The sequence below is a fragment of the Podarcis liolepis genome, assembly GCF_965112155.1.
Source record: "Podarcis liolepis genome assembly, chromosome: 2".
NCBI lineage: Eukaryota > Metazoa > Chordata > Lepidosauria > Squamata > Lacertidae > Podarcis > Podarcis liolepis.
In genome coordinates, this window is record NC_139555.1 from 106361692 (window position 1) to 106378586 (window position 16895).

A 16895-nucleotide genomic window follows, 5' to 3' on the forward strand; every position below is an offset into this window, starting at 1 on the left:
AGCCCTTACGGAGCCCCTTTGTGATGGCCTGGAATTCGGACTCAGAGGCTGAACCTGAGGGATCCCAGCCTGCACAGGAGTCCCCGCCTCCAGAACCAGCTGAGCCGGGGCTGGGGCTTGAGCCTGAAGGGTCCTCACCTGTGCTGGATCCTCACGTACAGGCACCAGCTGAGTCTGCTCTGGCTCCTGAGGTGATGGAGGACCCATTGCCTGCAGGTGCTCCACTCTCAGCCCCATCAGAGGAAGCTGAGGTTGCCTCTGGGTCCAGTAACCCTCCAGCCTCTCCTGAGCTGCAGAGGCTCAGGGCAGAGAGGCGGAGGGAACTAAGTTCCTGCAGGAGGAGTGCTCGCCTCCGGGCCAGGAGAGGCGAGTCACCTGTGGACCAGGGCTGCCCTATGCCTCGTTGCAGATAAAAGCCAGTCAGCCCCAGGTTGCGGGAGCAACGTTGTGGCTAGCCTGTTCCTGCCTGCACCCTGTCCTGCTCTTCTGCCAGAGTTCCTGACCCCACCCAACTCCCTGCCTCGGACCCAGCTGCAGCTTTGACGGACAGCCTCCATACCGCACCATCGACCTCGGACTGGACTCGGACCTCACCTCTTGGTTAGCCCCTGGGACCAGCACACCCTTCCTTTCCTCCTCCCATTTCGCTGAAGAGGCGCTGCGCTGCTCTGCTCTGCTGAATCCAGCAGAGCGAGAGGGAGAGCTGCGCAGCGCCTCTTGGTCTGCTGGCTTCCCAGCGAAGCAGGATGAGGAATGGAAGGGCTCCCTTCCGTCCCTCCTCCCTCTTCGCTGGGAAGGCAGCAGAGCAAGAGGCGCTGTGCAGCTCTCCCTCTCGCTCTGCTGGCTTCAGCGATAGCTGCGCAGCCTGCATTTGCCCCATAAGACGCACACACACTTCCCCTTACTTTTTAGGAGGAAAAAGGTGCGTCTTATAGAGCGAAAAATACGGTGAGCCATTGGCATGGAGCGTCACAGTGATGGGGGAAACAAGGGAACTCCATCACCACCTATCCTCTCAAATGGTTCATTTGAGTATGTTGGGCTATGCGTGCAAGATTTGGGGGTTCTGGAGGTGGGTCATTCATTGCGACGCAGCAGACTTCCTCGACCGAGTGCCCTGCAGCTGTTTTCAACTCCCATCACCCAGTGCCGGATTTATATATGAGCTAAACAAGCTATAGTTTAGGGCCCCGCTCTCTTGGGGGCCTCCCCAAAATGTAAAGGAAAAAAAAACTGGACGTACATTTCCAAGATACAAGATAAAAAACAAATAAAATAAAACCTACAAACAGCAACAGTGTTTTGTTTTGTGTTGTGTAGGCGCCTATGATGTAAGTAACGGGCCCTGCCTGCTAGCCTGCTCCCTAAAATATCACTGGTTTCCTCATTCCTATATACAGCTGGACATTATCTTCAGTAGCTTAGGGCCTCATCAAACCTAAATCTGGCCCTGCCATCACCCCTGACCTTTGGACATGCTGGTTGGGATTGATGGGATACAGAGTTCAGTATCACCTGGAAGGAATCAGAAGGCTAGTTTAGAGTGTCACCCAAAGCCTAAACTGTGGCTAATGTTGAGTATGGTTTGTTTAAACCAGCTAGCTTGATACGCCCTGGTTTGAATTTGTCAGTCCATCCGATGTGGGCGAGAAGAGAAGTTGTAGGTGCTTGAAACCAGGAGCTAGTTTCCAAACCTTTCATAGCCAAGAGAGGGAGGAGGTGGGGAAAGTGGGAGCCTGGGGCTCACGTTGGTTCATTCTCAGCATGCTAAACTGTGGTTTCACTTGCCACCTGAACTGGGCCTGTAAGCATTCTAACGCTGCTCTTTGTCCTTTTGCAGATGCAACGACTACTACTTCCTTACGCATCCTGTTCTGTTTGTTGAGAATCACCTCCCGGATGACCCCAAGTGGCTGCTTCTCAAACAGATAATGATGTGTGGAGCAGCGGCATTTATTTCCAAAAGAAAGGCGCAAAATTAAGTACAGTAGATGCTCGGGTTGCGAACGTGATCCTTGCGAGATGCATGTTCGCGACCCGCAGCATTCACAACCCGCGTCTGCACGTGCGCAGGTTGCGATTTGGCACTTCTGCGCATGTGCAAAGCGCAATTTAGCGCTTCTTCGCATGCACGGCCGCCGAAACCCAGAAGTAACCCATTCCGGTACTTCCAGGTTTCGGCGGTCCACTACCCAAAAAAACGCAACCTGAAGCGTCTGTAATGACTGAATACAGGTATCCAATATACAGGTATGACTGTATATTGGAAATCCTCATATAAATTTCCGATGTTCTTGAAGAAAAGCCCTGTGCTTCACTGGATCATAGGTCAACGAATAGGTGACAGAAGCAACATTCTAGGCTTTTGATGGGGATCTTTTTACTCTTTAAAATCAAGGTGTGTTTGTACTGTCCGATTTGCTGCCCTCTTATACTTGTAAATCTTACTGTCTGAAAATATAATCCTTTCATTTTCATTTCATGCAATAAACCAGTTTTTCTGTCTTCCTCTTGTGTGTGAACTTATTGAGACATAACATTAAGGATAAGCATGAATTCGTAACAGACACGTGTTTAACTCCAGTAAAAGATCCTAAAACTCTTGGGAGTATGCACAGAAATATGTGTGCATGGTCGACATGCGTACAGGTCCAGAAACACATTTCGTAGCAGTATGTTTTCCTGAAATTATTACGAGCCTTTTAGTATGAAGGTGACATTTTCTGCCTCCCCCCCCAAACTGCTTTCTGTTGCATGAAGAAAACATGTCATTTTCCGGGCACTATATTGGCTCGCAGTACGTTTCCGAGCACAATTCAAAGTGTTGGTGCTGATCTTTAAAGCCCTAAATGGCCTCAGCACAGTATAACTGATGGAGTGTTTCCACCCCCATCGTTCTACCCAGACACTGAGGTCCAGCTCTGAGGGCCTTCTGGCGGTTCCCTCACTGCGAGAAGTTACAGGGAACAAGGCAGAGGGCCTTCTTGGTAGTGGCGCCTGCCCTGTGGAACGCCCTCCCAGCAGATGTCAAGGAAATAAACAACTACCTGACATTTAGAAGATACCTGAAGGCAGCCCTGTTTAAGAAAGTTTTTAAATGTTTGATGTTTTATCGTGTTTTTAATATTCTGTTGGGAGCCGCCCAGAGTGGCTGGGGAAACCCAGCCAGATGGGTGGGGTATAAATAATAAATGATGATGATGATGAAGTCAGCAGGGCATACCCACCCCTCCTCACATTTTTTAAACAACTTCTGTATTTGGCTAATTTTCTTACCTTTGAAAAAAATAATTATTTTTTCCTCTTTCTTACCTTCAGGAGCTTTCCCCCCAAAAGGAAACTGAGCAAGATAAAATTTAGCTTCTTTTAAGAGATCAAAGGGGCTTATATTTTCCCAAATAATGTTTATTTTTATGTTAAAGATCCACATGAAAGTTTTTGAATTTTGCTTGAATGGCAAACTCATGTGGAGAGGCCTGAATAGAACACGGTTGTTTACAAAGGTACACTTCAGCAGTGCTTGCTTCCTGCGGCAAGGCAAGAAACCTTCAGCTCCTAAGGTCACATTTTGTATCTTTAGAGCAGCGGTGGGGAACGTCCGACCCCTGGGAAAATCTTGCCCCCACTTCAACATTTGGCCCATGGGACCATTCTTGGCAAACCATGGCCAACCCCCCCTTCACCTGCTGTCAGGCAGGTATGGGTGGGGCTTGACTGAGAGGGTGTGGCTTTCCAAAGCTGCTTTGTGCAACTCCCAAAACATCTGACAGCCTACTGAAGCCTCTGAAGCAATGCGGAAAGCAGGGACCCACTGCTAAGCAGGATTGCTCCCCCTTCATATCAGCTGGTGTGTTCGGCTGAACCATGGCGCTCCTGGCAGAGAGCCAGTGGCGTAGCGTGGGGGGGTGCAGGGGGCCCCGGCCGCACTGGGCACAACATCTAGGGGTTAGGGTTAGGGGGCGCAAATCCACGGGTTAGGGGGTGCAAATCCATGGGTTAGGGGGCGCAAATTACTTGCCTTGCCCCGGGTGCTGAGAACCCACGCTACGCCACTGCAGAGAGCTCTCTGGTGTGCCGAAACTCAGCACTAAGCAAGATTGTGCCCCCACCCCTCATTAGGAGAGGGGGAGGTCCTTCTTAGTGCTAGTTCAGCAGAGAGATTGGGCATGCCAGGCTCCCTGCAGGGAGCTCACAGGCACTCCTGAACTGAGCTCTAAAAAGGAAGGAGAGAGAAGTCGCTTCTCTTCCCCTTGAAGTCTTGCTGTGCTCTTAAAGAGAGAGGTGGAGACTCCTAAAGGCTTCTCCCCCACTCCTGTTATGCCTGATCTAATTGAAATGCTAAAATCGGTCCTTATAGTCCTTTCCCCTCTTCGCTTTTAGGTCTTAAGGAACGCGGGTGGTGCTGTGGTGTAAACCACTGAGCCTCTTGGGCTTGCCGATCGAAAGGTCGGCAGTTCGAATCCCTGCGATGGGGTGAGCTCCAGTTGCTCTGTCCCAGCTCCTGCCAACCTAGCAGTTTGAAAGCACGCCAAAGTGCAAGTAGATAAATAGGTACCACTGTGGCGAGAAGGTAAACGGCGTTTCCGTCCACTCTGGTTTCCGTCACGGTGTTCCGTTGCACCAGAAGTGGTTTAGTCCTGCTGGCCACATGACCCATAAAGCTGTTTGTGAACAAACGTTGGCTCTCTTGGCCTGAAAGCGAGATGAGCGCTGCAACCCCATAGTTGCCTTTTACTGGACCATCCAGGGGTCCTTTACCTTTTACCTTATGGAAGTGAAAGGGATTTTGACCCACAGACAGATGCTGATAAGGATCTAGAACATAGAACCAAAAAGATCCCCCATCCCAGCTGTAATTAATTAAGATTATAAGCTATCTAATTACTAAATATATCAGCTCATAACTATCATGTTATTGGCCTAAGCCATGGGCAGGCAAACTAAGGCCGGGGGCCGGATCTGGCCCAATCGCCCTCTAAATCTGGCCCGCGGACGGTCCTGGAATCTGCGTGCTTTTACATGAGTAGAATGTGTCTTTTTATTTAAAATGCATCTCTGGATTATTTGTGGGGCATAGAAATTTGTTCCATTTTTTTGTTCAAAATATAGTCCGGCCCCCCACAAGGTCTGAGGGACAGTGGACTGGCCCCCTGCTGAAAAAGTCTGCTGAGCCCTGGAAGCTCATCTGAGTTTGTTCATAACCTAACCTAACCTAACCTAACCTAACCTAACCTAACCTAACCTAACATCTTGTGATGGCCTCCAATTTGGATGGTATTAATAAAGGATTTGGGGACGCGGGTGGTGCTGTGGGTTAAACCACAGAGCCCAGGACTTGCCGATCAGAAGGTTGGCGGTTTGTATCCCCGTGACGGGGTGAGCTCCCATTGCTCGGTCCCTGCTCCTGCCAAACAGTTTGAAAGCACGTCAAAGTGCAAGTAGATAAATAGGTACCACTCCAGCAGGAAGGTAAACGGTGCTTCCGTGCGCTGTTCTGGTTCGCCAGAAGTGGCTTAGTCATGCTGGCCACATGACTCAGAAGCTGTACGCCGGCTCCCTCGGCCAATAAAGTGAGATGAGCGCCACAACCCCACGACTGGACCTAATGGTCAGGGGTCCCTTTTTCCTTTAATAAAGGGTTGGGCAAATTCATGGAGAAGATTGCTATCCATGGCTATAAGCCAAGGAGGCAGCAAGGCTTCTGAATACCAGCTGCTGGAGATCACAGGAAGGGAGAGGGCTCTTGTGCACGGATCCTGCTTGCAGTTGCTGCTATCCCACGGGCCACTGTGAGAACAAGAGACTGTTCTTATGGAGGAGAGGAAATGAGCAACAGACACACCTGCCGTATCTTTGTTCCCCCACGCTGGGAGCCTGGACACACTCCAGCTAAAAACATCTTATGATTGCCGTTTGTTTTCACTTCGCAGGTGCCATTCCTGCTACTCCTCTGTCCTAATGCCAAGGTCTCAAGGAGGGGGGTGGTGTTGGCAGCCTCAGATCAAACCCTGCTCTGCCCTCACCTTCACCCTCACTCGGGCATTTTGTTCCCCGCTGGAAGCGCTTAATTGTTCATCCTGCAGCAATACTTTTTCCTCCAAAGAAGAAAAATAATCACTCGGACGTCTTCTACACCAAAAAGGTAACCAAGGCATCTTAATTTGCTTGCATTTCATAGAAAGAGGGTTTGGGAAACTCAGCAACTGACTGGGGTTCAGAACTGTCTAATTACTAGTAACTAGTGAAATTTGAAGACTGGGTTTCTAGGCAGGAGCTGATTTCAGGCACAATCCCTGCGGGCTAAAGAACCCAGTGGAAAAGGCGTTGACGCTTACACAGTTAAATAAAAAAGCAGACTTCTGACTGTAAAGAAAACAAATCCCTTGTCTTATTAGCGTAGAAAACGTAATAGGATCATTAAATTATATTTGAGTGTACGGTGTAGAACGTATACTGATGTTATCTAGAAAATGGAATTCATGGGAATTAATACAAAATAAAATATTTGAAAGTAAGGCACCTTAAAAGGTAAAGGGAACCCTGGCCATTAGGTCCAGTCGTGACTGACTCTGGGGTTGCGGTGCTCATCTCACTTTATTGGCCGAGGGAGCCGGCGTACAGCTTCCAGGTCTTGTTGCCAGCAAGACTGAGCCGCTTCTGGTGAACCAGAGCAGCGCACGGAAATGCTGTTTACCTTCCTGCCGGAGCGGTTCCTATTTATCTACTTGCACTTTGATGTGCTTTTGAACTGCTAGGTTGGCAGGAGCAGGGACCGAACAACGGGAGCTCACCCCGTCGCGGGGATTCGAACCGCCAACCTTCTGATCGGCAAGTCCTGGGCTCTGTGGTTTAACCCACAGCGTCACCCACGTCCCTCTAAGGCACCTTACACATGATTAAATTCAAAGGCGATTTGGCATTTCTTCATGACATAGACTAGCCAAACACCATCGTTTTCAAGACACAAGCTTAGCAGATCTGGAACTAATACCTGATGATCTGATAAAATCGAGAGTCTTTACTTGGACTTTGTTACTTTAACTCACGTGCAACTACTCATTCTACATGCCTATTTTATATTTGTGTTTTTCACCTTTTGATTTCCTCCTGTTACAACTGCCCTGTCTGTTTGGGACTGAACCAGGGATCTTCTGCTCTGCCACCAAGCTACAAACCTTTCCCTAAAGGCAGAATTCAGTGCAGTGGCTGAAGCTCAAACGGCAACATGATGCTCAGGCAATTGCCTTGCCCTCTGCAACATCCTTTTTTGTGTTTCCACTCCTAGGGATGGTGCCGTAAGGTTTCAGACCATCTTCCATTGCCATCTTGTGGCCAATAGGAATTAAAATAGGTGTTTGAGTGTTTTGTTTAAAAAGAAGTACAGTGGTACCTTCCTGTAAGACCTATTGCAGTCGTTAAGAGTCGTCAACAGGCTCATCTCAGCTATCTGCCAATCACCCATTCCCACCACCCTTCTGAGTAATACCCCTCCCCACCTTCTCACTATATAAAAGGATCTGGCAACTTCTGTTTCAGTGTATCTGAAGAAGTGTGCATGCACACGAAAGCTCATACCAAGAACTAACTTAGTTGGTCTTTAAGGTGCTACTGGAAGGAATTTTTTTATTTTGACTATGGCAGACCAACACGGCTACCTATCTGTAAGTGGTACCTTGGTTCTCAAACGCCTTGGTACTCAAACAACTTGGAACCAAAACACTGCAAACCCGGAAGTAAGTGTTCCGGTTTGCGAACGTCCTTCAGAAACTGAATGAGCTCCGTTTTGAGTGGTACGCTTCTGTTTTGAGTGCCACACTTCCGTTTTGAGTGTTACGCTGAGGTCTGTCTGTTTTTGCTATTTATTTTACGTTTTTATTTTGGGGGCTCTTTTTGTTTTTGTGACTGTGTGGAACCCAGTTCACCTACTGATGCATTGATTGTGTGACTGCAGTACATTGTTTATTGCGTTCATTTTATGGATCAATGGTCTTGTTAGATAGTAAAATTCATGTTAAATCGCTGTTTTAGGGGTTGTTTTTAAAAGTCTGGAACGGATTAATCCATTTTGCATTACTTTCTATGGGAAAGCATGCCTTGGTTTTGGAACACTTTAGTTTTGGAACGGACTTCTGGAACGGATTAAGTTTGAGAACCAAGGTACCACTGTATTCATTCCTTTTTGTAAATGGCTTTGATATTTACCTTTAAGGTCAAGTGGCATATAAACTTTATAAACCTAATTACAGTGGTACTTCGGGTTACAGACTCTTCAGGTTACAGACGCTTCAGGTTACAGACTCTGCTAACCCCAAAATAGAATCATAGAATCATAGAGTTGGAAGAGACCACAAGATAGTACCTTGGGTTAAGAACTTTGCTTCAGGATGAGGACAGAAATCGCGCAGCGGCAGTGGGAGGCCCCATTAGCTAAAGTGGTACCTCAGGTTAAGAACAGTTTCAGGTTAAGAACGAACCTCCGTAATGAATTAAGTACTTCACCCGAGGTACCACTGTAATAAAAATGGATATGCTCTGCTCGGGGGGGGGGGGGGGAAGGGTGAGGAGATACCTGGCCGAAACATCAAGCTTGCAGGTTGACTGATTAAAGAAATCTCCTTAATCTTAGCCTTTGGAGCTGAATGTTGGCAGAAGCTGAACGGAAGCAGAATCCCTATTGGAGGAAAGCACTTGACCCTGGCTACAATCAGGGAAATAAGAGACCTAATATTTATTATTGGAAATACATGTGTGATAGGAAAGATTCTAGATCTGTCTGGCTAAGGTGGAGGTGCAATAAGCATATGTTTGGTCTTGCAACTCAGACAAAGTGTGCTCCCATTATGTATGGCATCATGGAGGAGGAAGGGAAGGAGGAAGGAGGTGAGATCAGCAACCCTGTGATTGTCAGTGTAACATCGAAGGCTTATCCACACTTACATTTCCTCTGCTCCTTCCAGGTATGGTCTGTCCTTTATAGCTCTGTGAGCGCTCTTTTTTTGCCCCAGAACATTCCCCTAAAAACCCGCTCTTTGGTGCTAATTCAGAGCAAATGTCAATCTGCAGAAAACCCAAACTGACCAGAAAACCTGGTCAGCCTTTACAATACAGTGGTACCTCAGGTTAAGCACTTAATTGGTTCCAGAGGTCCGTTCTTAACCTGAAACTGTTCTTAACCTGAAGCACCACTTTAGCTAATGGGGCCTCCTGCTGCTGCCGCACCGCCGGAGCACGATTTCTGTTCTCATCCTGAAGCAAAGTTCTTAACCTGAAGCACTATTTCTGGGTTGGCGGAGTCTGTAACCTGAAGTGTGTGTAACCTGAAGCGTATGTAACCCGAGGTACCACTGTACAATGACCCAGAAAGCCTTTGCAACTCAATGAAGCATCAGCTCTCTCCCAAACCAGTGCTCTGCCTCACCTGAGCAAGCACAGCTCCACTGCTGGGATGAGGACTCTGTGGGATGATGGAAATTGCGATATAGGCTTTCATGTGCATCTTGTCTCATCCCAACAGTAGCGATTTTGTAGGCTTTCCAGGAGAAGGAGGAAGATCAATGGCACTTGAGGAAAAAGATCTGTACGGTAAATATAACTTCTTTGTTATGGCTATAAAGGACCCCTGACCATTAGGTCCAGTCGTGGCTGACTCTGGAGTTGCAGCGCTCATCTCACTTTATTGGCCGAGGGAGCCGGCTTCCAGGTCATGTGGCCAGCATGACTAAGCCACTTCTGGCGAACCAGAGCAGCGCACGGAAACACCGTTTACCTTCCCGCCGGTGCAGTACCTATTTATCTACTTGCACTTTGACGTGCTTTCGAACTGCTAGGTTGGCAGGAGCAGGGACCAAGCAACGGGAGCTCACCCTGTTGCGGGGATTCAAACCACCGACCTTCTGATTAGCAAGTCCTAGGCTCTGTGGTTTAACCCACAGCGCCACCTGCATCCCTTTGTTATGGCTATATATTAGGTGTGGGGAATGTTTGGCCCTCCAGATGTTGTTGGACTACAACTACCAACAGCCTCAGCAAGCATGGCCAGTCGCGAGGAATGATGGGAGTTGTATATCATAGTAGCAGAGAAAGCAGTTTTCACGAGAGCCCGTCCACACCTCTTGAGATGTTCTGGGAACAAGGCTTGCATGATAAAAATTAGATGCACCGTACATTTAATGCCAAGGCCAGCCCTAACGTTAGGCGGTGAGAGGACCATCTCGGGCTTCGGATATTCCTGGGTGGGTGGAGGGAAGAGAAAACACATCGTTGCATGCTATTATGTTTGCTCTATATCCACTAGGTTAGCCTGTTGTCCTCAGGTATGGTAAAGGATTCTGTCCCATCACCACTGTTTGGTTTTTGCAAGTGGAATGGGGTTTCTGTATGTGGCATGTGGGTGGGTACATTTTATCCATCACTTCAAGCAGCCCTGTTTTTGTCACTGTTACGCTACCATTATAGTTCCCGAAATGAACCTACAGTTAACGTCCCGGTGAATGAATACTGTAGATAGGTTTGAGAACAGATCAAAATCCATGTCTTCCATGTTTCTTCCTAGATTATCCTTGGGATGAATGCAATGAGAAATCGATAGAAATGGACTTGACGCAGTTTGAGGAACTCGATGCCTATGCACAGAAGGTATGCTGTCTCTTATTGTGATATATTTACAAGTGGAGTAATAGTCCTGCCTATTAGGGGTTTTTTAAACGTAGATTTGGATTCTAAGAGTACCTTCAAGTGTGCTCTCCTGAGAAGCGGCAACTTCTTATGTCCACATTGAAGGTCATAATGCGAAGCTTCATGAGTCACAAGACTCTGTTTTGCGCATGATTAACACAACAGAGGGACTGTTCATGTAGGTTGAAGACTAATAATAATAATAATTAATAATAAATGTATTATTTATATTCCGCCCACCTGGCTGGGTTTCCCCAGCCACTCTGGGCGGCTTCCAACAAAAGATTAAAAATACATTAAAACACCAGTCATTAAAAACCAGGGAACCAGGCACAGGGCCTTCTTGGTGGTGGCGCCTGCCCTTTGGAACACCCTCCCATCAGATGTCAAGGAAATAAGCAACTATCTGACTTTTAGAAGACATCTGAAGGCAACCTTGTTTTAATGTTTGATGTTTTATTTTTTAATTATTATTGTTCATATTCTGTTGGGAGCTGCCCAGAATGGCTGGGGAAACCCAGCCAGATGGATGGGGTATAAATTTATTATTATTACTATTATTATTATTATTATTATTATTATTATTATTAATAATCCAGGAGTACCCCCAACTATTACCTGGCTCCTTCAGGGGAAGTGCAACCACATCCAGAACAGGAAACCTGTCAATTTCTGGAACATGAGAACCACCCACCAAGATACTCCATCGCCCCAGTATTCAAACACAGTTTATTGTCCCCCATCCAGTCCCCCACTGCATCCCGACACTGACCCATTCTAACTGCTACCAAATCTATTTACCTTTTGTGAAACAGGTGAATGTCAAGGATAGCGTGGAAAACCTGGTGAGCGCCTTGCTCCAAAAAGCCCACAGTGACCTGGAGAAAGTCCGAGCCATTTGGATGTGGATTTGCCATCATATAGGTGATTTGTCACACAATAAACTTTTGTTATTTCATTAAGGGGAAAAGATATATGTTCATTGAATTGATTGATCGCTCGCATCTTCTGAACGTTTGTAACCCACACGTGACTCTTGCAGACCCTTGTTCACTATGCATTTCATGCTTTGGGGTGATATTTCATAAATGTGTTTATTTCTCCAGAATATGATATGGAAGCCTTCTATGACGAAGCCAAGAGGACTTCAGAGGCAGCAGATGTCCTGCAGTCAGGAAAAGGAATTTGCACAGGATATTGTGGACTCTTTGAAGAAATGTGCAGGTGACTTTTTTCAGCCCCAGTTATCGGGTCAAGCAGTGGTTTCGTGGCAGGGATGAGGGGAGCCACCGGTTCCCCAACCCTGCTCAATGGTTTGAATGTTCCTGAAGCAAATTTGCATATATAGGGTTGTGTTGAATTTAGCTTTGAGCAGATCCACTGAAATCAATGGACTGTTTCTTGGGGAGAGGGGGCGGGCAGGTGTGGTGGACACCCTGGTCCTGAATGGGATAACTGGACCAGGTGCAAAGGACCGCCATGCTTATATAGCAGGCATGCAGAACCTTTGAGCCAGTGTGGTGTAGTGGTTAAGAGTGGTAGTCTCGTAATCTGGGGAACCGGGTTCGTGTCTCCGCTCCTCCACATGCAGCTGCTGGGTGACCTTGGGCCTTCTTCTTTGAAGTCTCTCAGCCCCACTCACCTCACAGAGTGTTTGTTGTGGGGGAGGAAGGGAAAGGAGAATGTTAGCCGCTTTGAGACTCCTTAAAGGGGAGTGAAAGGCGGGATATCAAATCCAAACTCCTCCTCCTCCTCCTCCTCTTCTTCTTCTTCTTCTTCTTCCCTCCAGACATCGCTCACCTGCAACTCCCATCAGGCCAAGCAAGCTTAGCCAATGGCCAGAAATGATGGGAGTTGTACTTCAGCAACATCTGGATGGCCAAAGATTTCCTACATCTGTAATATGAAACAAAACAAAATAAATAAAATATAAATAATTCCTTCCAGTAGCACCTTAGAGACCAACTAAGTTAGCTATTGGTATGAGATTTCGTGTGCATGCACACTTCTTCAGATACCACACAAAAGTTCATACCAATAACTAACTTAAAGGTAAAGGTAAAGGTAAAGGGACCCCTGACCATTTGGTCCAGTTGTGACTGACTCTGGGGTTGCGGCACTCATCTCGCTTTATTGGCCGAGGGAGCCGGCGTACAGCTTCCGGGTCATGTGGCCAGCAGGACTAAGCCGCTTCTGGCGAACCAGAGCAGCGCATGGAAACACTGGAGTAGTACCTATTTATCTACTTGCACTTTGACATGCTTTCGAACTGCTAGGTTGGCAGGAGCAGGGACTGAGCAACGGGAGCTCACCCCGTTGGGGGGATTCGAACCGCTGACCTTCTGATCAGCAAGTCCTAGGCTCTGTGCTTTAACCCACAGCGCCACCCGCGTCCCTAATAACTAACTTAGTTGGTCTCTAGGGTGCTACTGGAAGGAATTTTTTTATTTTTTAATCTAATTTAATTTGTTTTGTTTGTTTCGACTACAGCAGACCAACACGTCTACCTACCTGTAACTTGTAATATGAAATAAATAAATGAGGCAGGCTGTGGCCACAGTCGGGTCTGTTAGCACTACTGAGCCATGGCTTTTCTGAAAAGTAAAGTAGTGGTCCCAGGTGACACTCAAAATAATTCTATTTTCTCCATCAAAATCCCACAATGCACATCCCTAACGAGGCAGACCGGACAGGACAAGAACAAGTGTGAAATGCAATGAGCTGGGAAGGCTGTTGTTTGGCTTCTGAAAACAGCAATGTGAAGGAGGATCTTGTTCAAAACAGTGGCGTAGCGTGGGGGGTGCAGGGGGGGCCCGGCCGCACCGGGCGCAACATCTGGGGGTTAGGGTTAGGGGGCGCAAATCCACGGGTTAGGGGGCGCAAATTACTTGCCTTGCACCGGGTGCTGACAACCCACGCTACGCCACTGGTTCAAAAAGAAAATCAGCGAAAGCAGCCACAGTCCCTTGATCACAATGGTGTTCCTCAATACCTTTCTTCCCTTCTCAGTATTGCAGGCATACAGTGCAAGACGTTGTCAGGCTACTGCATAGGGTATGGATACAAAGCAGAACAGGTTATTGAGGAATATAGCAGTCATGTCTGGAGCACTGTTCATCTCGATGGAAGGTGGCACCTTTTGGACAGTACATGGGGAAGTGGCTGCGTGGATGACAAGGGCAACTTCACTTTCAGGTATGTTGTTAGGCAGAAAGTCCAGCGATAGTGTGGGACACAACGAAGACATAGCTTAATTCTGTTGCTTCTAGAGAACTTTCCCCAGCCCCCTTGGACTACATCTCAGAGCTGGTGATTTGACAGCCACAGGGCTGACTATTATATTCCGGTGCAGCTAGAATTAAGCCATTGGCATGGTGTGTCACGGTGGCAGGGAGATTATGTAAACTCCTTCAACCATCCATTTATCCTCTTGAGTGGTTCTTGAGTGTTACATTTACCCTGGTGATCCTGGAAGCCGGGTTGTTGTTTGTCAACCTAGTGCTGTGTTGGACTACAACTCCCACTGAACCTAGCTGGGTTTGATGGGATTTAGAGTTCGGCAACATCTAGAGCAGCGGTTCTCAAACTGTGGGTCCCCAGATGTTGTTGGACTGCAACTCCCATCATCCCTGAGCTCTGGCCTTGATAGCTAGGGGTGATGGAAGTTGTAGTTCAACAACATCTGGGGACCCACAGGTTGAGAAAGGCTGATCTAGAGGGAATCAGATCAAGGAAGGGTCATACAGACCTTTAACTGTGGCTAATTTTAGCCATGGTTTGTTTAAACAAGCTAGCTAGATAAACGATAGTTCAAAGATGGCTTGTCAAACCATAGTTAACATAAAGCTCTGTTTGTCGGATTTGGGTGAGACAACAAACTTTGGTTAATCTAAACCAGGAGGTCGTTTCCAAACCCTTTGCAGTTGGGCAGGGATGGAGGGGGGCGGGAAGAGTGTGAGGTCATTCTCAACATGCTAAATTATAGTTCTACTTGAAATCTGAATTGGGCGTGTAAATATTCCACACTCATTCTTCAACAGCTTTGCCTGCTTCACCCTGGTTCTGATTTCAGAAACGTTATGAAAGACTGCATGATTCCGCGGTCTTCTTTTGCAGATACAGTGAGTTTTACTTCCTTACCCATCCTGCTCTGTTTATTGAGGATCACTTCCCAGATGACCCCAGGTGGCAGCTTCTGAAACAGACATTAAGGCTGGAGATGGACGGATGTGACGGCTAAAATATGCCTGAGTTTTATTCTGTAGGACTGACTGACTGGAAGATCCACAGAAACATCACCTGCTGACACATGTAAAATCGATTAGAAGCATCTATCCAGAACACAGTTGCATTGGCAATCAGTCTCATGTTTTTCAAAAGGGAAGGACTGCGTCACATAAGCCAATACCCTAACAAAGCAGAAGCACTGGGGGAAATCTGCGTATTTGGAAGTTAATGTTTTTAGAGACAATTGTGCTTATGACACACACACACACACACAATTTATATACCGTATTTTTCGCTCTATAAGACGCACCAGACCACAAGATGCACCTAGTTTTTGGAGGAGGAAAACAAGAAAAAAAATAATTCTGAATCTCAGAAGCCAGAACAGCAAGAGGGATCGCTGCACAATGAAAGCAGCAATCCCTCTTGCTGTTCTGGCTTCTGGGATAGCTGCGCAGGCTGCATTCGCTCCATAAGACGCACACAAATTTCCCCTTACTTTTTAGGAGGGAAAAATTGAGTCTTATAGAGCAAAAAATATGGTAATTGTGCTCTCTCTATATATATATATCACCTCTATTTCTTTATTAGTAACCTTGATGTCAAACCAAAGTCACCTTAGCAGCTGCTTGCCAACTAGAACAGAATAATTACGTGAGTGTACGTGTTTGTGTGTTGCTTAGAGAGGTCTAAGAAGCAATCAAGATGGCTTGTGGCAATTCGCATTCACTGCTAATGTGGACTTTTGCTACTTTAATATGTGGAAACTTTGAGCCTCTGCAGGTGGTGGGTGTCCCCATATATGTGAAGAGGACAGTATTGAGGACAAACTTTGTTTTGGGACAACGTTCTAAGATCCTGTGTGATAGATAGTCTCTCGGGAAAGATTAAAGATAAGCAAAAACAGGAATTCATTGGTAACTGGGAACCTCTAAGAGTTACTTTAAAAAGTAAGTGTTGCAATCTGAATTCGGTAGCAGCCTTTGAATAAGCTCTGTAAATAAAGGTTAAATGGGTTAAAATAGATATATATACATAGATGCATATTAATATTTTATTATGATTTTGCTGATAAATTTAGGTAATAGGTTTATTAGAGTGAAAAGATTTTGAGAAGGACGGGAAGTCAAATTTGTGAAGATATATGCTTCTCCGTTGGAATTTTTATTTTGATGAGTTTGATTTACAGACTATAAAATGTCTTTGATGTACGGATGTAACTACAGTTAAGAAAGCATCATCATCATCATCAACATCATCATATTTTTTAAAAAAACATCCTGTGTGACAGAGCTTTATTTTTCATTCCATGTGTCGTATTAAGGCCCATTTTTGGAGAAGGAATTTGGGGAAGAGAAGGCATTTTGAAGGAGAAGGCCCATGGGAAGGGAAGACCAATTTGGAGAAGGATCGCAGTGTGAAGCAATCCAGGGAAGAAAGACTTAAACAGCAGAAATCCTTCGCTAGGGCATCACCTTTCCCGATTTTTGCTTGTTATATTGTAAGGATACATAGCCCAGTTCTTTTGTGTGAGTTCACCCCCTGCCCCTAGTGTGTTTCGTGTGGATTGAGCAAAGTAGGGGAATTCTATCCCCCCTTTTCAGGGTTTCTCCCTACAAGGAAGAAAACATCCTAAGTTGTGTAACATTTGGTTAGGAAATAAAGATTTGAACTTTTGTTTTTTGTCTGCTTGGTTATCCTGGTGTCCTGAAATCCACTTTGGGTACGGAAAATAGTATGCTGGCTCATTTGAGTCGCTTAGAAAAAACAGTGTTTGCGAAACAAAGCAGCGACTGGGTCCAGGATCCTTCTGGTTACTGGTAACTGGCACGTTTTGTGGGCTGGGTTCCTAGGAAAGTTAGCTGGTAGAAGCTCGTTCTAGGAGGTAATCTTGCAGGAGAAGATCACAGAATAACCATTCAGTGTACTTCTCTGCTTAATGAGGTCAGGGTGAGCAAGCGAATGGTTGGGGGCTAATAACTTGTAGGTTATTT

At 46.5% G+C, this 16895-nt stretch overlaps 1 protein-coding gene across 2 annotated transcripts in view; it reads left to right on the forward strand.

Annotated features, from left to right (window-relative positions):
• Positions 1-16895, forward strand: part of LOC310701884 (kyphoscoliosis peptidase-like) — a 61870-nt gene that overhangs the window by 28114 nt on the left and 16861 nt on the right. The window contains exon 8 of one of the 2 annotated variants that reach the window (XM_083493379.1): positions 1841-2508. The exons of the other annotated variant lie outside the window; for it this stretch is intronic. Coding sequence (XP_083349505.1) covers positions 1841-1982 — 142 coding nt within the window. The 3' untranslated portion in view covers positions 1983-2508. Of the gene's footprint in view, positions 1-1840; positions 2509-16895 lie in introns of those variants that run through there. 2 annotated transcript variants of the gene reach the window in all.